The 22383-nt window shown below is 38.3% G+C and overlaps 2 protein-coding genes across 2 annotated transcripts in view; both read right to left on the reverse strand.

Annotated features, from left to right (window-relative positions):
- Positions 1 to 11244, reverse strand: part of obscna (obscurin, cytoskeletal calmodulin and titin-interacting RhoGEF a) — a 47164-nt gene extending 35920 nt beyond the window's left edge. The window contains exons 1-18 of the mRNA XM_088005003.1: positions 10011 to 11244; positions 8473 to 8556; positions 8107 to 8373; positions 7040 to 7201; positions 6786 to 6890; positions 6361 to 6627; positions 5884 to 6153; positions 5245 to 5511; positions 4902 to 5165; positions 4543 to 4809; positions 4138 to 4407; positions 3787 to 4053; positions 2985 to 3251; positions 1791 to 2063; positions 1440 to 1703; positions 1080 to 1346; positions 528 to 794; positions 168 to 437 (exon numbers count right to left, since the gene is read on the reverse strand). Coding sequence (XP_087861129.1) covers positions 168 to 437; positions 528 to 794; positions 1080 to 1346; positions 1440 to 1703; positions 1791 to 2063; positions 2985 to 3251; positions 3787 to 4053; positions 4138 to 4407; positions 4543 to 4809; positions 4902 to 5165; positions 5245 to 5511; positions 5884 to 6153; positions 6361 to 6627; positions 6786 to 6890; positions 7040 to 7201; positions 8107 to 8373; positions 8473 to 8512 — 4054 coding nt within the window. The 5' untranslated portion in view covers positions 8513 to 8556; positions 10011 to 11244. The remainder of the gene's footprint in view (positions 1 to 167; positions 438 to 527; positions 795 to 1079; positions 1347 to 1439; positions 1704 to 1790; positions 2064 to 2984; positions 3252 to 3786; positions 4054 to 4137; positions 4408 to 4542; positions 4810 to 4901; positions 5166 to 5244; positions 5512 to 5883; positions 6154 to 6360; positions 6628 to 6785; positions 6891 to 7039; positions 7202 to 8106; positions 8374 to 8472; positions 8557 to 10010) is intronic.
- A 2122-nt stretch (positions 11245 to 13366) lies between these two features.
- zgc:153738 (dynein regulatory complex subunit 11) lies at positions 13367 to 20741 on the reverse strand. The gene is made up of 19 exons (XM_015001078.2): positions 20615 to 20741; positions 19097 to 19424; positions 18757 to 18876; positions 18326 to 18514; positions 18166 to 18237; positions 17741 to 17946; positions 17545 to 17629; positions 17349 to 17468; positions 17182 to 17254; positions 16809 to 16915; positions 16111 to 16194; positions 15975 to 16036; positions 15794 to 15876; positions 15261 to 15368; positions 14968 to 15167; positions 14290 to 14376; positions 14002 to 14179; positions 13668 to 13906; positions 13367 to 13476 (listed from the first exon to the last, which is right to left on the reverse strand). Exons 1-19 carry the CDS (start codon positions 20623 to 20625, stop codon positions 13369 to 13371), a joined length of 2460 nt encoding a protein of 819 aa, XP_014856564.1. The 5' UTR covers positions 20626 to 20741; the 3' UTR covers positions 13367 to 13368.
- Positions 20742 to 22383: the final 1642 nt, after the last annotated feature.

The raw sequence follows: 22383 nt of genomic DNA on the forward strand, positions 1-22383 counted from the left end.
ATGATCCTAACAAAGGCCGATGATCCAAAATATAAAATGTTTTATCTTAATTTTCTTTTTTTCTTTATTAATATAATTTATGACTAGAATGACGTAAAGTCTGAATTTCTTCAACTGAAAAACAAACACTTGAATTGCGTTGTGTGTATTTATTTATTTTTTGTTACCATTTACAGTCAGGGTGGCTGTTGTCTCAATGCTTCCACAGATGCAAGTGTAGATATCACTGTCTTCAGGAGACACATCAATGATCCTGAGTTCAGTAAGAGTGTCTCTCTGTCGCACGTGATACTTTTCTCCATTCCTGATGACTCTGTCTCGACTTTTCCTCCACTCTACAGTTTGACCAGGCTTGGAGAGTTCACAACGAAATGTGGCGGTGTTGCCCTCCTCAATCAACACGTTCCTCAGCTTCTGTTTGAAGGTGACTGGCAGAGCTGAGGAGTCACGTGTAACCATTGTTTAGACAGCTAACTCCAGTTTATTCTTAAGCCCATCATTCAGCTCATTAGGTAATAAAATTTTACCGGTGATCTTGACTGTGGCAGATGTCATCTGATCAGCACACTCACAGCTGTACACCCCACTGTCCTCAGGTGCAGGTTTCCAAATCAGGAGCTCCAAAGTGGTCTCCCTTTTCCTCATCTGGAACTTGACACCGTTCCTCAGCAGTTCGTGCTCCTTCCTCCATTCTACCGGGATTCCAGGCTTAGAAATTTCACAGCGCAATATCACACTGCTGCCCTCCTCAGCTTGTAGGTTCTTCAGTTTCTGAACGAATGTAATGGGAATAGCTGGAAAAAACACAGAACATACTGAACTTTCAACTTCTCAGATCACAACTACAAAACACACTAAAACATTTTTTTGGTTGTTTTCAAGATTTTTTTTTTTTAAAGTGTTGCAAAATAAAAATGCAGTTATAGTAATAAATACTTTTAAAAATGTAAAACCTAAGAACTTCTCTGTGTCTCTTGCTCAGTGTTTCATATTTGTAGAAAAAATACACATTTTGTAACACAAAGCTTTTCAGTAAAACAGTAAACATTGTGAACAAAAAGTCTATTTATATAGCTTACCATGCACTTTGAGACTGGCTGTCGTCTGGTGTTGCCTGCAATGGCATGTGTACTCTCCTGAGTCCTCAGGCAGAAGTGCTCTGATGGTGAGAGAGATGATGGTTTTCCTCTGCTTCATGACAAACTTTTCTCCAGGTCGGATGTTCTCAAAACCTTTCCTCCAATGAAACTGGACTCCAGGTAAAGAATATTCACAGGTAAGTGTAACAGCCTCTCCTTCTTTGGCCTCCACAGCATGCAGAGGCTGGGTGAACTCTGCTGGGATGGCTGAAGAAGACGGCAACCTTTTACAAAACCTGCTACGACTTTAGCAAATAAGGAAGACATGGTAACAATAAGTGGCACATTTTATGTTCATACCTTTGACAGTAACGACAGCTGTGGTTGTGACTGAGCCAGCGCTGCACTCGTACACTCCAGCATCACTGTTGCTGACCTCTCGAATGGTCAGTCGGGCTTCACAGTCAGAATGGGTAGTGAAGTATCTGGAGGAGTGCCACATCAGGCAGCCATCTTTGTACCACAAGATGTGACATGGCTTGGAAGTCACACAAGACAAAACTAAGCCTCCTCCCTCAAAAGCCTCACAGTCTTCCAGTGATTTGATGATGGTAGGACGCCTCTCTGGTAACATGAAGACAAACGGACTTATTATCTCTGACTGAAGTGTAAATAAATATTAAGTAGTCATAGAAAGGTCAAAGTCCTTACCTCTAACTAGCAGTGAGGCATAAGATCTTTTGTCCCCTGCTACAAACGAAATAGTACCAGTGTCTTTACGGGCAAGTTGTCTAAATGTAAGGGTGTGGAAACCTCCCGGTGTCACCTGGATCTCATTGAGCTCATTAGTATAAAGCAGAGTCTCGTCCAGATACCACTTGACCCCCCAATAGTTATCGGGACAAATTCGACACCTGAATGTTACAGTGTCACCTTCGAGGCACTCCACATCTTCTAATTCATCCAAGATTATCACCTTCTGACCTGAAATAAGGAAAAGTCATAACCACATGAAGACTAAATACAGTAACTATTATCAGCTTTTAAACTTTTGTCCTCATCTTATCATTTTATCAGGATTTGATGGTACCTGAGATTATCAAAGTACTTGACTAATAAATAGTCTAGAAATAAAAATCTGAAAAGTCTGCTGGGCTTTTGCATAAAGCCAAGCTGAGCCAATATTTTGTAGAACAAATCTTCCTGGGATTTTTGCGTTTCAAATCTAGAGACTGAGAGCTATATCTATTCTTTGCAAAATGACAAAAGTTCAGTTAATGTGCTAAAGAGTGCCTGTTAAGATCAATTTTCAAGTACTGCAACAGATTCTCCTTCTGAACCACGACTTTGTCACATTTCCATATTTTTGCTGTGTCCCCGAAATGACTTGTAGTAATCTGCAGTTCATTCAGAAATACAAGAGTTAGACTAAATACATCTGCAGATTCTTCTTTCTAAACATTTTGAAAACCATGTATTCTTTTGCTTATACTACATGGTTACCCATCTATTGTTGCTTTATCACATAATTCCTACAAAGTACAGTGTAGTTTATGATTATAATGTGGCAAAATCGGAATACTTTTAGATGAATACTTTGAATTTGAATGAATACTTTTAAAGAGACACTATGATCACAATGGTTTTCGGGAGCTTTTTTAAAAAAAAGCTATGATTTTTGCCAAGAAAAACAGTAATTAATAGCTGCTTACTGTTAAGGTCTTATATTACTTCATTTTAATAAATCAGCTATTGGAGTATTTTCCGTTATATTATGTTGGATGACAGCAACATCAGCAAAAACTTATTTTATATGGCACAGCATAGGAACCCTTTCGAAAGGAAGTAAACATGGTTGATCAGCAGTGATCCTACCAAACTAACATACTTTGCATATTGACTCACCCTGCACAGTAAGTTGTGCCCGGCTCTGCATGGTACCAACATCGCACACATAAATATCCGTGTCTGTTTTCTCTAGGCAGGTGATGGTAAGGGATAGAACCACTCCCTTCTGTTTGATGACGTACTTCTTCCCAGGTCTGAGCTCCGCCATGCCCTTTAGCCATGTCGCACGCTTGGCAGGCCGCCTGGTTTCACACTCCAGTGTCACTTTACCCTTTTCTTCTCCTAGAGTATCTCTCAACTCCCTTGCAAAAGTGTGCTGAAGTTCTAAATTAAAGAGAAAGTAAGTTCAGTCGATTTTGCCAAAATACATACTTTTTTTTTTAAATTTACACAACATAATTATAATAAATTATTACTTTTTATCCTGATTTTAATAAGGCAATGTCATATGCTAGCATTATTTTAGCGCATTGCCAGCAGTCTTTCTTCATATAAGTTGCAGGAGATTCGTTCGTACTATGAAGTTAATCTCCAATTCCAATACATCCTAAAGATGCTGTTTTACATGAAGATCTTTGTTGTTCTTGAGAAAGCTTTTTGAGTTATTTGGGCCTTTGTGATATGGTGAATTAACTTGCTGGGACACAGTGTGCTGATAAAAAGATACTGATCATTTACACCAATTTCTGAAACCCTCATCCAAATCATACAGCTGGAATCAAGATTCACTGGGGACGAGAACAGTTTTTCAATTGTTGGTGAGCCAGTGTGAATCGTAGCCTCAGAAACAAAATAACATCAGCTGTATCCCATGAGACTCTTACTTCAAGTGAAAGATCAATAAAAAAACCATAACTACCTCTGATCTCCACCTTGGCTCGGGATGCAACACCATCAGCCTCGCAGCAGTATTCACCAGAGTCTCTGATGGAGGCATTCTTGATCACCAGGCGTGCCAGGTTCTTCTCAATGCTCATCTCATATTTAGGGCTCTGCCTGATAGGACGTCCATCTTTCAGCCACCGAATGGTGGCTTCTGGTTTGGTGATTTCACAGCTCAGCTCAGCGTCCTCCCCAGGTACAGCCTTTACATTGAGCAGGTCCCTGAAGATGTGCACAGGCTTCTCTAAAGGAGGAAAAATACTAAGCACCTTACTATCTGCTTCAAATTGGCAAAACAAGCACATATTAATAAGACACAGCTGTTCACCTTTCACAAATAACATGGTTCTACAACTCAGGTCTTTAATTGTGAAGACAACGTCACCAGCGTCAGAAAGTACGACATCTCTAATCCCCATCTTATAGATGCGATTGTTGTGGACAAGCTGAATGCGACTGTTGGTAACCACCACCTGACCGTTGATGGTCCAGATGGGTTCATCATCCAGTTCATGAGAGAGAAGGCACTCAAAAGTACAGTTTTCACTCTCCAGAACAGATACTGTCTTTATCCGCTGAACAATGGTAACATGTAGATCTGCAAACACAAGAATTGATAAAAACAGCCCCACTCAGGTGAATGTGATAAAGAGTTGGCTATTTTAGACTGAACTACACCAACTGCAAAAAATGAAGGGGTTAAACTGTCCAGTACAGTTTACAGCTTCCTTACCATGTACTGTAACTTTAGCCTTGGACTGACTGGTGCCCAGGTCACAAGTGTACTGTCCAGCATCGTTCTTGCTTAGTGAGTGGATGATCAATGCCCTGGACTTCCCGCACTGTACAAACTCATGTTTATCATCAGATGTCAGGACAGTACCATCCTTCCTCCAGAGAGGCGTTACTGAATCTTTAGAGATTTCACACTGCAAGCAGACCTCCCCTTGCTCTTCTCCAACGACATCCTCCAAAGACCTAAGAAACACTGCCGGGCGCTCTGGAGACAACAAAAGTTCAAGCGAGTTTATGTGTTTCCCTAATTCAGGTGGGTTTTTTTTATCATGATCTTCAGATAATTCCGTATCTGACCTTTAACCTTTAAGATGGTTGTCTCATTGAGAAGGCCTGCTTTAAATGTGACCCTGCTCTCCTGTGGTCTAAGCTTTTGCATCACGAGGCTGTGCATTGTGCCCATGTGCTGGATCCGGTTGATGGCGCTAGCGCTGAGGCGGACGTTGTTAACCAGCCACTCGGCATTGGCAACAACATAGTTGAGCTCACATGAAAAAGTGGCAGTGCCATCTTCCTCAATGTCAACAGGCTCAAGATGCTTGACCAGCTTCAATGTTTTTGCTGTAACACAGACACAAATGATCACGATTAAGCAAACTGCATACCACAGTGATATTAAAAAGACCTTTTATTGACGCACCTTCAACCTTGACCTGTGCTGTGCTTTGTGAACCTCCAGCCATGCAGCGGTACTGTCCTGCGTCAGTCCCCGTCAGGCCGTGAATGATCAGTTCCACTCGTTTCCCCTCTCTCTTCATGGTGTATTTGTTCGAGATCTTCAGAGCGGTGTGTCCTTTAAACCACCGCACGACTCGGGGAGACGGTGCAAACTCACAGCACAAACTCACAGAGCTGCTCTCCCTTGCCTCCACATCATCTAAGTGCTGAACAACCTCAAGAGGTCGCTCTAATGAGGGGATGCGTACAACATCCAAATTAATTAGAGTTTTGCAGTGCATGATCATTGGGTCTTTGTTATCAAGAAGAAATGTAAACAATTTTTAAAAATATTAATCGAAGCAAATATATCAAAGCAAATTAATCTAAATCCTACCAAGGCTCCAAGTAAAAGGCACCGAATTTAACAACCAAAATTCTACATTGCAAATACAGATGTGCAAATACAGGAAATTATTTGTTTTTTTCTTCACTGCCTTTAACGTCATATAATTCCTTGCAAATGCTTTTTTGAAGTATTTTCCTAAATTTTTCACGTTAGAACATCGGTGCATCACATTGGGATGTCATGTCATTTTGAATGGAGGGCAGGAAAACTCACCCTTCACAGAAAGCTGAGCGGTGGAACGGCTCTTCCCAGCCACAAACACCACAGGCCCTGACATGGAGCTGTCTGTGCTTGTGAAACAGAGACTGTGGAGGTTCCCCTGCCGGTCAATGTTCACTCCTGCAGAGTGCTCCAGGACCTCACTGTTTAGGGTCCACTTCGGGGGCCTCCCAGACTTTAGACTGGTTTCTACCTGGAATAGTGCAGGCTTCGGCTCCATCACCTCCACAGATTTCATCCCCCGCACTATGCTGATGGCCTGCTCTGCATGTGCAACAATAACACATATTAAAGTGACCACACAGCTTGTGCTTCTTGATTTGTGTCTTTGAAGAAAAGAAACACAAATATATTAGCTGCTATTCATGATCCTGCACTTAAAGCTACTTTGCAAAAGTTGTACATTTTATGTAAAACAGATAGACCTAACACTATCTCTTATTCTGTTTTCTTTGACAACAAGTATCCCACCCTCTACTAAAAGTTGACATGAAGTTTTGTCATCCCCTGCATCACATGTGTAGGTGTCTTCATCTGAAGAGCGAACATCTTCGATGGTCAGCTGCCTGTAGACATCCTGGCTGATTAGCTGATACTTCTTGCAGGGCAGGAGCTCCTTCCTGTTCTTGTACCATCTGACCTGAGCATTAGGCCGTGACACCTGGCACTCTAGTAGACCTCTGTGGCGATACATGGCAATTTTGACCCTCAGTGGTCGAGCTATTTGGACTGGCAGCTCTATAAGAAAAGAACAAAAAACATCAATGGTGAAAAATGTTTATCTTTAACAGTTGAATATTCTATTTCTATTGTACATTGAAGATGTCTGATTTAGTCAAAAATTTGAACAGCAATGATCACATTGCTGTATATCAGGTGGGAGTGTGTTGACTCACCTTTTACTGCAAGAGTGGCGTAAGATGACACTCGCTCTGCAGTGAATCTGATTTCACCTGCATGTTCTGGTCTGACGGACTTGAAGAGCAAAGCATGAGTTTTACCTGAAATTAGATTATGTTGAATACTTTTATATTTTCCACTTTCATCCATCATGTCTAGTTGTCTTTGAGTTCAGGATGCATTTTAAAGACTAAATGAGAAGTAAACACAGTGGCGAACACCTGTGCTTATGAATGATAAATTTTCTCACCCTGATGTCTTATCTTGATGTTGTCTCCAGGTCGGATTCTGCAGTCATCACGATACCACCGACCATCCACATCCACCTGATTGACTTCACATATAAAACTAACGGGTTGACGCTCAAGCGTATCCACATCCTCCAGCTCTTTCACAATATATATGTCTCTAGCTGACAGAAAAATTTAAAGTATGACCATCGTGTTAATGATAGAACTACAATGTGCTTTTTTTTTGTATCTTTGAATCATTTTTTTTATACTTGATAAAGAATGAGTAAAATGAGAAAAAATGCTGATGAAGGAAACAGAGTGAGATGATAATTAATATGTTCCTGACTTGAGTACATAAAAAAATGCTATGGTGAGAAACTATTGTTTCTAACAAAATTACTTATAGCACAAGGTGTTGTAACAGTTGTAATTGTGTGGCGTCTCTTTAAGGCAGCTTAAGTTACTGTTTAGTGAGATCACAACTATTCATCACTGCCCTCTAGAGCACAGGTGTCAAACTCCACTCCTGGAGGGCCACTGCCCTGCAACTTTTAGATGTGCCTCTGCTGCACCACACCTGACTACAATAATTAGGTCATTAGCAAGGCTCTGGAGAACTTATCGGTAATTAAACCATTTCATTCCAGTGTTTTGCACCTGTGGCACATCTAAAAGCTGCAGGACAGCAGCCCTTGAGGACTGGAGTTTGACACCTGTGCTCTAGGGTTATGAGAGAATGTATGATGTTTGATGAGACATCAGATGTTCAAGTGGGTTTTGTGAAGCTGATACAGATAGTGCTTAAATGACAAAACATGGTTTTCCAAGTTTTTGACTGTCCTGCTAAATATTACCACCACCTTCTCTCAACCACTAAATACTAAAACAACCCCCATTACAGCACTCTAATACTTTTTGTTCCACCAGAGTATAAATATAACATGACAGAGGGCCCTTTCTATTAAAAACTAACCGTTAGGCTGCCGTCGTGTATAATAAGCAGAATATTGATGGGTGTAACTCCCCTATTGTCAAGTATGGCGGAACACACACATAAATGTTTGAGTGTGCTGGATCACCTTACCTCTAACAATGAGTCTGCCTGATGTCTCAACCTCACTGGCCCGGAAACAGTATAAACCAGCATCTCCCAAAGCCACTCGGTTCAGGATGAGGCAGTGTTTCTTCCCGTGCGTGCTGATGCGACAACTTGGTTTCGACTTAACCTGCATCCCATCCCTGATCCAAATGCCTTCTATGTAAGCCAGGTTAAGAGTCACCTCAAAGGAGCAACTCTCACACTCGGACACCTCCACATCCTCCAATCCTTTCACCACTTTCAGTCGGTTCACTGGCAAGCACACAAGATTAGAGTTTTGAGAGGCAGCTAATCAGAGCACAAAAACCACTGAAAATTGGTTTTGAAAGTAAGTTTGATTGGAAAACCTACTTGCAGCTGCAACAATCCCTCCAGTTTTATTGTCCCCCATATCTCCAGAGGATGATGGATGTTTATTTACTTTCTACAAGGAATCTGCAGTGAAGAGAAAAATAGAAATAAGGTTCTAAGTAGATATCCGTTACATCTTTATGAAAAAAATAGTGTCTTACTAAGACTAAAACAAACCTGAATCTCTTTCCACTCATTCATTCAGTTTGAGATCACACGTCACAACAACAATTTTGCCTTTACTACAGAAACTCACAAATGCAATGACCTAACTCACAGTCTACTACTGAAAATGTTTTTTACTAGAGGCCTGACCAACCAAAGAAAAAAACCCAAATACTTATTCTCTCTTATGTACGATCTTTGTGATAGCATGCCAGCCATCCCAGAGGTCTTCATTCCAACAGGAAAAACTAAACATACATTAGCAAGAATATGCAAGATTGGCCTAATTAGTACATATTGTTCACTTGAGGCTGAGGGGCATTTTTAACATAATTTGAATTTTGTGGTTTAATGTCAAAATGTAAAAAAAAAAATGTTCAAGGGCTCTGAATACTTTTGCAAGGCACTGTAGCACAAGATAAGACGGTGACAAACACTGGCTGCCAACAATCAATCTTATAATAAGGACAACATTGTACGTTTGAGTCTCAAAACAACATCTCATTTTTATTAGAGATGTTGCCACTACAAAAGATTAGACTCTTTAGGTTTTGAAGTGTGTTAATGGGAATATCTGCTAATTTATTTCAGGAAAGTATATTTAAGGTCAGACACTGATGTTGTACGAGGCTTGGCTCACAGCCTCCCCACTGTTTCATCCCAATAGATTTCTTATGGTTGGAGGTCAAGCCTTGTACAGCAAGTCCAGTTCCTATACACCAGTCTCACCCAGTCATTTCCTCACAGGCCTTGATTTGCACACTGTTGTTCAGTAACACTTGAACTGAAGGGACCATCTCCTGATTGTTCCTATAGAGTCAGGAGATGGCCTGACTCTATAGTCAGACACGTACAGCTGACCAAACTGTTTTGGTAAGTTGAAGCATAAAGAGTTCTGGACCCCAACCTCTGAAGAAAACAGCTCCACACCATAATTCCCTCTGCACAAAACTTTACACTTGATGCAAGGGTCAGACAAGTGCTGTTTAGCAAATGCCAAACCCAGACTTGTCTGTTAGATAAATCTCATGACTGGACTTAATGCACAGGTGGCATCCTATCATAGAAACACACTTGAATTCACTGAGCGACTCTTTCTTTTACAGATCTTTGTAGAAGTATTCCTCACAATTAGGGGCTGGGTCTTACACACACGCAGCCATGAAAGTAACTGGAACACTTGAACGTAGTGACGAAGTGTTGACCCAGTACCAAATATATCTAACAAAACATAAAAATAAAAAGCAGATGATGTTAAAATACAACTGTCAAATGTTTAGTCATTAACAGGACTCAGATATATTGTGGAAAAGATTAGTCAAGGCTTTAGACTTTTACAAATGATAAGGCGTCAAACGCAGTGATTAACTTACCTAAACTTGCAGATAAAATGCCCTTACATCCATCTTGTTGCCTCAGGAAAATTATAAATGATCCATTATGCCATCAGATCTGTCAATCCCGCCTTATACAAAGCCTTCAAGTTGAACGGAAAAAGCGTAACCAGTAAAAAGTAAGTCCAAGTTTGTTTGCTACATCCAGGTCTCTAAAGTTGACAACCTACAATACGCTTAGTGTTTTTGTGGTGTGATGGAGCAGGGTGCCGAACAGCTGACATATCTGTCCCCGCATACTAACCTCCAAAATAGCATTCTGGCAGTGTGAAGGCAAAGATAGCTTTGGCTCTAATTGTGCTGGGAGGCAACTTGTTTTCAAGCATCAATGAAACCATTAACAATCTAAATCCAAACTACAGGATTAGTGTGTTTGATTGTTTTCTCTGCGCATGAATGAGTGGCTCACAATTTTCCTCAAAACAATAAAAAGACCTTCTTGCATCATGTTATAGCTTGATAACCCTCTCTTAGTGCTCACTGATGTCTGGCATTAGTTCAAACTTCAGGTCAGATGAAATCATTTCCATGGATCTCCAAAGGGGGGTTTCCATCTGCTGCTGCAGTTGAAATGAGATCAAAGATTAAGCAACATGAAGTATCCTATTTCACTGAATAAAGACAAAAAAAAAAAAAACTATCCAAAAATATTTCCACACAACACTGATTACGTTACATTTACTTCAACTTGGATAAGTTGAAAAGTAATAAGTTAAAGTAGTTCAAACATTAACTATCTTAAATTGACAACACTCTCACTCTCTTTCTTTACTATCTCTATTATAATTTCTTTATTTTTAACCATACTTTAAGTTTATGGGTCACCCTCATCTGCATGAAACACAGCCAGCAGCAACCACTGCTGTGTCTAAACCCTTGTGATGGACAGGTCCATGTGCTGTGGAGCTTTGTTAAGACCAGTGAAACTCTAGCGACATAATAATCTCTGTTGAGTCCTACTGGGACACAAGAAAACAACTTGTCGTCACACAGACAAGAATAGCAGTATAAAGAATTAAATTGCTATCTGTTCACAAGTCCTTATCAGCTTTTTTTTTTATTATTATTTATTTATTTTTAACTCAAATTGTCTTTGACATTTAAAAATAGAAATAAAATGAGTTTTAACAGAAGAAGGCTTTGATTTTTGGACTATTTTCCTTACATCACATCCAAAAAGATATCTGAAAAGGCATAAAGCTTGCAAAAGTAACTTAGTACACCGAAGCCTATTTAGGCTGTACACAAAAAATAGGTTACTTTCCTAATGACTTACTTGACCTTCAAATAGTGTATCCAAGTAATCAACATGTAAAACAGTAATCATGTCTTAAAACAGACATTCTGCTGTGATTAGATGTTATAATCATATTTTATAACAACATTCAGTGCCATAAAAAAGTGTTTGCCTCCTTCCAGGTAAACTTTTGTTTTTTTTCAGTCGCCCTGAAACTAATTTAAATATAAGACAAATATAACACGAGTAAAGACAAGAATCAGCTGTCAAATTTTAAAAAGCTTCATTTTAAAAAGTTCTCCATCAATTAGCACTACGTGAAAAATATATGCCCCTAAAGGAATAATGATGCAAATGTTATTAACCACACCTTTATGTCTGATTACTACCAGATCTGTAAAATCAAGAATTCCCTGGAACACAGTCTGTTTGACGTGAGTTGGGGTTTTCCACCACATCTGATGCAAAACTCAGAAAAAGACAGTAAAGCATTGTAGTGGTAGTGTGATGGTCTGAGCCTGCTCAGTTTCTTTGAGACGTGGACAACTTACTGTTAGAGACGGAACCATGAATTCTGCTCTCGGCCAGAAAGTCTCAAAAGGTAATGTCGGCCTTTCATTTGAGCTTACGCTTTAGCGTATTTGGGTTATGGAGAATCCATGGTACACCTGTTGACTTATGACTCTCACTCATAAAAAAAAAACAACAAAAAAAACTATGACGCTGCTGCACATAATCCGTACAAAAACTGCTTTTTGTTTGGATTTTGTCTTTCTTTGTCTCATCTTAAAATGTCTTTGATATAAAATATTTCAGTTTTACCAAAAAACAGGACAAAAAGAGAAATAATTAAAGGGCCTTATACCTTTTCACAACATTGAACTCTTAACAGCAAAATCAAACTTTATCTGCATTGTTAAATGTGAGACAGTGTGAAGATGCAAAACAAGCCACAGAAATAAATATGAGAAATCTTTATTATAAAGACATTAATTAGAACCTCACTGGAATATTTAATAGGAAACATTAATGTGAGATTTTCTTCTTAAAACATGTATTTGACACAAAAATAAGAGCATTTGTGTTGGATAAATTGCCTCTGTTGCAATGTCTTCTTGGCAATGCATCTTACTCCATTAGAAAGCTTGTCTACTTCCTCTAAATGGTGTTGCATTTGTAAGGAAAAACCATTTAATTGCTGGGCAGCAGAGTTGAGTGTGTTGGTTGTGCCCTTGGAAAAACTTGCCAGATCCTCTCTGCCAAATGCCAACATCTGCCAACAACGTCCCTTATTCGATCAGATGATTGAAGTCTGAAGAAACAAGACATATTACTAATTTAATGACTTAATTTAACAAATAGCCTGGTACTTCATGCTCAGACTGGTCACTAATTTGATCACACATCAATGGGATCACTTCCCATCCATTTAGCACCACTCGGTGTGAAACAGCCAATATGGTTGTGTTACTTACTCTAGGACTAACTCAAAAAAACCTTCAAGGGGGAATAAAGGTGACTGTGTCGTTTTAAAAGAACAACACAGATGTTGAATCAGTTAACTCTGTTTTGCCCATAACTTATCAAGCGATGTAGTTTCAGACTTGCATCAGCTGACTTGTACATGCTGTCTTTGGGGGTTGAGGAACCGATGAAGTGATAATGTATGGTTTGGTTTTAAACGTAGCGATGCTTGACACCGCCAGTCGTTGAGCACTGTCGACCATATTTCCTGTACTTCCTTTGGAGAAGTATGAATGGCCAAAATCGGCTCAGAGGTGATTCCTCTTCATGGCATATGATAAGCCCCGCTATGGTGGGGTGCACGTTGAAGTGTTCGAAAATAGAACTCGGTTTCTTAAAGTGGAGATATTGAATTGCCAATGACTGGAAAATCTCATCTCAATATCTCTCAGATTACAGTGGAGCTTTGGAAAGTTTTACATTCATACACTCCACACAACAAACGCATTTTCCTTTCAAATGTGGCACAATTTAAATAAAAAAGAAGGAGGTTTTCCAAATATATAGACTTACTGCCAAGTGATGTCATAGCAACAAATACTGACCAAACAAAATGCCCTTACTTTTTGTGCAGTTTTATTTTTTCTTTTTGTTCTTTGCATCTTTCGCTTTAAGTAGTGCATCTTCTTTTTCAGCAGCAGCTTTAATCCTTCGTTTTCCTAGAGGTGTTTTTGCGTACCAGCTCTGAAGGAAAAACAAAGAAAATGTCTTAAATACATGCCTTAAAAATATAAAACGTCATATTCTGAAAACAGAAATAAAAGACTCTTCTACTTTTTCTAACTATAATTTTAACCATATCACAAAACAAAAATCAGAATTCTTCTTCTAAACCTGCTTTAAATTGCTTTTTGAATATTGCTGCTTCAACATACTTTTAACGCCTCTTCCTCCTTCTGGAGCACGGGCTCAAACTTGCCAAGTGGTACAATGAAATCATCAGCAGTGAGGGGGTGCTTTGTCAAGTCATTGATGCGATCCTTGGTGACAACACTGCTGATGACCTGCACCATTTGGCCCGGGGTGTAGCCATCAGTTACCTTCGTCAGAGAGGTGAGGTCCAAAGCGTTTGTTATTTTTCCTCCTTGCTTTTTAATAAGTTTCTCCCACAAAACTAAAATTACGCAGAATTAATAGTTATTTTATTCCACATTACCACAAGTTTAATTTTCATCATTTTTTATGAATTACTGTGTGTCGTGTCTTTACTGTATCTTGAGCCGTAGTCAGGTCTTGGGATGAGGATGATTTTGCCATACATTTTACACATCGATTTAAGATCAGAATTCTGTGGGCCTTTTGTTGTTCCAATTATCAGGACACGATCTTCTGGTTTGATCAGTTTAAGACACTTAGGCAAATCTTTTTTCAGTCGCCTAGGTTCCAGCTGTTCATAAAACACAAAAGAGTTAAAACTGCAATGAAATTAAATCAATCAAAATATTTTATTTTACAATATGACAGTTATGAATGTTTTTTTTTTTTAATCTGAAGTACCTGTTCTTCATCCTTGGGAACTTTTTTGTAGAACATTTTCTCCGCATCTTGAATCCAAATCACAGAGGGTTGCAAAAGTCTTGCAACCTGAATATAAATCGACTATGAAAAACTGCTTCTGTACTATTTGGCTTACCGACTGCTAAAAGAACTTTGAGTACACAAAATATTTTCAGTGATGATTTGCAACTCTGCACATTGTTATAGGTAGGTAAGGCCATAAACTTCTAACAACACAAAAGAAGCAAACACTCGTCCAACTCTGACAATCATAGCGTTTGTAAGCCATTAAAATGAATAATCTTTCCCAAAAATCTGACCTGTTCTGGAAACTAAGTGGATATTTTGATCTGTACATTTTTAGATTAGACTTATTAAAGGCAAAAATATAAACCACAAAGAAAGAAATTTTCTCAGCATGAACTCTTAGGCAACACCTTCTCTGGTTCTTCTGTTGTTCTTATTACCCAAATGTTTGGATTCATGTGACAACGGTCTAGAAAACCTCTGCTTCTCAAATTAGGAGAAAACCTTTTCAAATAATCTGTGGAAAATACTTAAAAATGATGTGTTTTCTGCTGACATTCTCAAATAGAGTTACATGGGAATATAGAATACATCTTAACATCTAAGTGATATTAGAAAATTGAAGCAATGTTTTGGCATCCAGAGTCCTACCTTAAACACCATATGAAGCATCATGGCCAGTCCAGGCTTGCCTGGGTATTTTCCTGCTGTGCTATAGGGGGACAAATCAAACATAGTGGCCCCCGTCTCCTGGCAAATTGCATGGACCAACATGCTCTTGCCCACACCTGCCGGCCCCACCAGCAGTATGGACTTTATCAGAGGAGCCTTCTCATGAACCTCTGGAGCGCCTGCAAACCACATACATTTCAAACCATACAAGTGTTATAAATTCATGGTAACATACATTAATAAATACAAAATATTTATAATAAGTTCCATACCTAATGGTAAAATTCCATATAAAGATAAGACTTGACGGACATCTAACAATGATGGCATGGGCTCGATGTCGTTTTGTCTCAGTGTAGTGCCAAGATAATTATAGTCACCTGAAAAGGAAATAGAAAACAGAACTTTTGTTATTTGCTTGTTATTTTTGATTAAGAGTTGAATGAAGTTTCTTTCATATGTAGAAGGCAGTTTTATCATTAAAGAACATGTCACTGTCCTTAATATAAAAAAATAGCTTTGATAGGCAGCATCTCATGCCAAAATCTATAAATAAACCTCAATAAACAGTTATTATTAACAAATTTTACAGAAACTACATTCTCTAAGGACTTATTAGTTTAATCAGTTTTCACATAAGCTGGCAAAGGAGCCAGAAGAGGGCAGCACATCATAGCTAATTACATGGCAGATGAAAATGAATTTCTTCTTTTAAAAGAGTTTTCTTGTTTCCACACATCTCTTGCAATCTGAGGTAAAAATCACAAATACAACTACAGAAAAAATATATTGCCCAATGTCTTACCCAAGAAATCTTGCATCCGAAAATTTTTTGCCCGTTTCAGTAAGCCTTGCTGCACAAGCTCTTCACACAGAGACTCAAGGGTCCTAGCAGATGTAAAGAAATTAAGTTTATGTTATTTTGGTGGTTTGTTTTGTTTTTGTTTCCTGAAACTTACAAATGTATGTGATCCCTTTAACATCACCTATCAGGTGTCAGATCTTTTTCCTTTTTCTTCTTCTTTCCACCTTTAGACCCTTTTTTCTTCTGTGTAGTTAATTAAGATAATAATCACATCAATGCAATGCATGCAAAATTAGATCAGATTTTAATGTTGGTACCTTTGGCCCTTTTTGTTTGCCAGGTTTCTCTTTATCTACAGCCAACTTCAACTCAGCAAGTTCCTCTCGCATCTCCTCATCAACCTGAAGAAAGAGGGAAAAATGGGGAGTGAGCATCTGTCTGTCTGTCTGACTTTTTGTCTGTGGAGTTTGTTGTAGCTAGGTAGATCTTTTTGAAGATAACTTCAAAAAGGTTAGACAGACAAAAAAGCCCTCAAAGGTTTTACAACTGAATGTGAGGAATGGGCCAAACTTTCTTCAGTCCTATGTCAGTGACTGATGGATGGCTTGTAAAAGCTGGTCATTCAACTAAAGGGGATAACATTCACTTTTAGGGATTTTTCTCATTTAGAGAAAAAAACCTTTGATGTTTTTTTTTTGTTTGTTTTTTTTTGTCCTTTTTGCTCCCACGTCTTCAGGAAGGAGGGGCAACAATAAGAAAGAAACACCAGAGAAACACTTGTGTGAAGTTACATCCCTTTGTTTTTCAAATCTTAAATATTATATCGGCACAAAAGAAAATATTTTGGCTGCACAAACCTGTACAAATATAGCACAGTTGATTGATCTGCTTGGTAAGTGTACAAATTATGTTTTCTATCAATGTTGAAGAATTTTAAGTAATAATTTGAGCTGACAAAAACCAAGGAAGGTTTTATGGTTAAATAAAATCAACAGTGACACGGGTACAGCAATACCTGTAATCGAACTTCCTCTTCTACGATTTTTCTCATTTCTTCCTTAATCAACTCCACTTCGTGAATCTGGGTGAAGTTTTCAGACTCATTACGGGTTTTCCAAACCTCTGTGAGTAGAAAGACTTTGTAAGGTTTTATGGTAATGCCAACAATTCTTTCACATGACTCTTTTACTTAGAGGGAAGAAAAGAACAACATAGAAGAAAACCATTATGGCACTTTGTCTTTTTTTAACTCACAATGCTAGTGAGTGCAAGAACACTCAAAACATACTTGTGAGTGTACTCAGAAATCGTATTTTCATCATAAATATTTGGGACTGTAAACAATCTTCAAACATCAGATTTCTTTAACATTTTACATGTGAAACCACCTTCATATCTTTTGTTTGCCACTTCCAATTCTGAAAGAAAAGCAGATGGCATCATCGTCAACCCTTCATCATCCTGTGAGTCCGAACAAAGTTAAATTAGATCATCACAAACGAGCAATGCGCTGTCTAAGCTGCTCTAATGACATGTTCAAATTTTTTTCACTTACGTCCTCTGCACCCTTCCCCTTTCCCTTGTCTTTCTTATCTTTTGCCTTCTTGTCGTCCTTCCCTTTCGCTTTTGATTTGGACGCTGCCTCCTCTTCTTGTAAAGCAATTTCTTCCACTAACTGAAAGTGGCAAACCGTATTTTACAAAATATCCACAAAATATTTATTTTTCCATTTAATTCAAGATGCATTTCACCTGCTGAGGGGTTTTTTCAGCAAATATGATGGCTGAACCTCCCTCTTCAACAGTTGGGTAGTCTGGAAATAGTCCTGTGGTATTACTTTAAAACATAATAAAGAATAAGAAATCAGTGTCATTCACTGACGTCAATAATTTTGAAAATACTTCTTTACATCAGCAAATACAACCCTACTGCAGGCCCAAACCTCACCGACATTCATAAAACCACTGTCGAATCTGATTTTTCATCGTCTTGGCCATGTCATTCCACTCCAATTCTCGTATTTGCTTCAAAATTGCATCTATTGCATTTAGGTAAACTTCCTCGTGTTTCTTTTGTCTAACTCGAATGGAAGTGTCGATAGCTTGGGCATCAATCTCTGCCTGAAGAGGGGTCTGGTATTTTGGATCCATAACCTGGCACAAATAATAAATATGTTAACAAAATGTACTTGTTCCAAGATTTTAGAAAGGTAACTAGGGCAAAAAGAGATATAACATTTTGAGTAAAAATGTCATGAGCTCAAGCTTAAAGTAATGCCTTATGGTGTACTATCAATACATAAATGGTAGCTTTAAAAAAATATTATAATTTCAAGGTTCAGGATACTGAACAAAATGGATCATCTGACTTACCATTCCAAGAAAAATCATCTCCTCATCTCGAGCAATCTTTGTTTTCTTTCTTTGTAAGTACCCCTTCCATATCTGGAAATAAAGTTCAACCAGAATAAATAAGGTCCAACAGATGAATGCCAGATAGAGAAAATGTCACATAATGTTTAAGAGAAACAACCTTCTGAATGCGGATGGCGGCCAACTCATTGAAAGCTGATCCAGCGGATTTGGCCCTGTGCCGTCTGTCGAAATTGCTAAATCTGACGTCTTTGTTTAACTTTGCCCTAATCCTCCCTTGCCACGCCCTCTCCACCATTTGAATGATCTTTATGGCCTCCGCTTCAGTCATAACTTTGTCCATTGAAGTCTGCAGGGACCCCAAAAAAAATCAAACAAAAACATGATAAACAAGGAAACACAAATAATTCTCTGATTGTAAAAGAAAGAGTGATCCGCTAAATATTAAGTCTTGCTTTTAAAATAAAATAATGTGTCATGTTAAAGTCACTTTTAAATGTTAAAGGCATGCATGTGTACCAAAATCAAATGATTTGTTTCAAATCTAAGACACAAAGAGTTCTATTTACAAGTAGTGTCATTTTAACCTACATCAAGGTCTTTTGAACCATCCGCCAAATTCAGGACATCCAGCACCATCGTTTTTCGTTCTTCAGTTTCTTTGCTGCGCTCACCGACAAAGAAGTATGGAATGGGGATCTCAAGTGCAGGCTAAAAAGACAATGATGCTAAGAGTTTGAGAGTTATCCTCTACAAATGCATCGAGTATCAAGAAAAATGTCTTTCCAGTACCAGTTAAATATTTCTTTTGATTTTGCTTCTTTGTCACAGTTAGTGAAATGCAAAAGCTCTTCCACGACACTTGAGATTTATCAGCAATAAATATACAGGGTATGAAAATTAAACAAACCTATTTTCATAAAAAACTTACAGGCGTGAGTTTCAGTGCATGCAGGATGTCATCCACATAGTGGTACTCTGAAAACTCTTTCTCCACCATTTCATACTTCAGTTCTAGCACCCGCCCCATTACGCCCTTGAGAAGCAGAAGAATAAGTCGTCTCTTCTGAGGGTGGACCAGCATGTTGTGGGCTTCCTCCAGCTGCCTGAAGACTTGAACGTAGCGCACATAAAGGGTCGCCAGCCGCTGGAAGAACACCACTCTGTCTCGCTGAGGTGGAATGGGCACAGGAGGTAGTTCTTCAGCCAGGAGACTACTCAGCTCTGACATGGCATCTTTCCAGACCTGGTTGTAGGAACTGGGACAGTGTACACACGGAGATAAAATAAAGCAAAGACAAGAAATATTACACCATGACATTATATTTCAGGCAAGAGTATCCTAATGGAACAATGTATTGTAAATTGTACCTCAAAATACAATTTAGCATTAAGGTATAGTGGTGTGTACTTGTTCTTAGTTCCCTGGCAAAAAAACAAAATGGATGCATCTTGTACAATTACAAGATGCATAGTATGGGGTTCCATTGCAGCCTAATTATGAATTAATGAGTTATAAAACCATAGAGTACTTTTGATTACTTAAATTAATTCATTTGTTTGTGAAACATCTCCATTGCTTTATTACTCCATTTATATTAGAGCCTTTGACAACATGACATTGTTTTTTGACTGAATGCCTTACTCCTTTCACCAACATTTTTCACTGTGACCACTATGTCTTTCTTTCCCCATAAAACTTTTCTCCAGAAAAAATTTGGCTTGCTCATATGGGCAGCTGCAAATTTTAGTCAAACTTCAAGGCTTTGATTTAGGTCAGCACCCTCTAAATCCATGTTGATGTTAAACTTGCTTCACTGCAGACAGGGACACTAATGTTCCAGTACCTCCAAGTCCAATAGGTTTGTACCTCAGCGGATTATTCCTAATTATTCTAATTACTTTATTTCCACTGAAGGTGATAGCTTATGTCAATACTTGAACACAAGTCTGTGTTAACAGAAAATGGATCTCAAACACATATCTCAGCTAGTTTTTTGAAATGGAGTGAAAATATGTTTAAATATGCATGCATAATCTTGACCCTGAGTATTAGAGAAAGCTCAAAATAAATTCCACTCCACTCTTCGTAGTTTCTATGAAATAATTACTTGACTGTGAATAACATAAAAAAAAAGTGGCTAAAGGACGCGTGATGTAATCTTCTCAGTGGTTCAGTAGATTTCCTGCCAGCAGGATGTTGTTTGATTACTTTATGGTTCGAAAGTTACTTTCTTTAATCTTCTCAAAGAACTAAGTAGCATTAACTGAACGCTTTGACATGCATTTTGACTGGCAAGACATCAAACCTGTAAGTAGTTTATTTTCTTCCTTGCTGCATCTCTGAAATCCTCCCACCAGCAGCTAGCTAAAATATCTTTGAGAAGCTAAACATTGGGAATGAAACAACCGTAAAAACAAATTCCACAATGGTTTTTGGAAAGGTTACCTTTGCGACATGTCTGTGTATCAATGGCGTGGGGGTAAAGCAGCACAATTATGAAATACAGTGCCAAAACTGTGCTAAAATACGGCGCTCCGATCAAAGTGTCGACCTTGGTTTCCAGGCTAACCAATCGCGTTTACTGTTTCTATGGTAACCGCTAACATTTGGAGTAACAGCGGAAGTTTATATTGTAGACAGGTGTGGCAGGATTGTTTTGTTTGTTTTTTTACGGAGAGAAAACAACTTTATGTTTGGTATTCAGGTTAAAATCAAGAAGATATGTTTTAATAATAAATAAATAATTTAGATTATTTTTTTTAAGTGACGGAGAGACGTAACTATTACAGAACGAACGTTCTGTTTGAAATTATATTAATAAAAATAGGTGCAACTAACTAAAGAAACAGAGCTCTAAATAAATATTACAGTTTCACAACAAAAAGACTGTTAATGAAATGCAGTAACAGTGCAAACTACCTGCGAGACTACATGTCCTCCAAGTGGCACAGCAGGTTCAGCAGATGAATATAATATTAAAACAACCTTATGCACTAAAAAGAAGAATCAGTTTAACAAGAATGTGAGGCTGTGACTGTGCACTGTAAAATAAAACAAATAAACAATTCTTTTTTATTATTTCAAAGCTGTTTTATGGAGATGTGTTCACATCAGAAAAAAACACAAAAAAGATCACTCAAATAGTAGTTGACCTTTTTCCTTTTCATTCTGAGAAAATAGTCTGTTTCTTTTATTGCCTCAATAACTGCAATGAAAATAACAAAGGCTTTATTATTTATTATGGCAATAACATGGCCAACATAATGATGGGACTTGACAGTTTTTGGAGGGTACGCTACAGAACGTAATTGCTGAAGCTGCTGGAAATACAGAAGGGGCTACATCAAAGCATATTAGTAGAAAATTGATTGGAAGGAAACATGTAGCAGAAATTACTAAAGGCTAAAGGGTTGTGATCCAAGTCCCTTTGAAGAGTTTGAGGGAGATTCATAAATTGTGGGAAACAGCTGGTGTTAATACTTTAAGAACCACAACTACTGCATTTCTTCCGTTAAGCTTCTCCTGAATCAGAGACAACTTCAGAGCCATCTAAAAGAAAATGAGCAGGACTGTCAGTCAGGCATCCAAAGTCCTCCTTTAAGATACAAGTAAAACTTGGCTTTTATTTGGAAATCAAGATCCAAGAATCGGTCGGTGAACTTGAGAAGCACAGAACTCCACTGGTAAGTTTCCACAGTCAGTCATGATTTGGGGTGGGGAGCCATACCATTTCTGTTCTTGGTCCAGTGTTTTTTTTTTTTTTTTTTTTTTTTATCAGGTCAACAGTCAGTGCAGCCAGGAAATTTTTGTGCACTATGGAGATGCTAATTTCATTTTCGAACAAGACCTGATCCCTATACACAATACCTTAATTGGAAACTTTAATTAACTTGGAATCATTGTACTTCCCTCACCTAAACCCCTTATAGCATCTATTGTGAAGATATGCAAGATGAAAACCACTATTAAACAACCTCGGCTAAATTAACACCTCAGCAGGGCTGCATTGATGCAGCAGTTCATGCTAAAGGGGCTCTGACAAAGCACTGAAGGCATATGCATGCTCAACAGCTCTGTATTAAAATCTTTCTTTCATATCCTCTATACATTCTACGTTCCCTAAGAGGTGCAGGTTGTCAGTACCTGTAAGCCATAATCATGAAAATAAACTGAAATAAGCACAGGAAATATAGCACTCTTAAATCTATATCATA

Source organism: Poecilia mexicana, unplaced genomic scaffold (assembly GCF_051168715.1).
Source record: "Poecilia mexicana isolate PSO_F unplaced genomic scaffold, ASM5116871v1 scaffold_4, whole genome shotgun sequence".
Taxonomy (NCBI): Eukaryota; Metazoa; Chordata; class Actinopteri; order Cyprinodontiformes; family Poeciliidae; genus Poecilia; species Poecilia mexicana.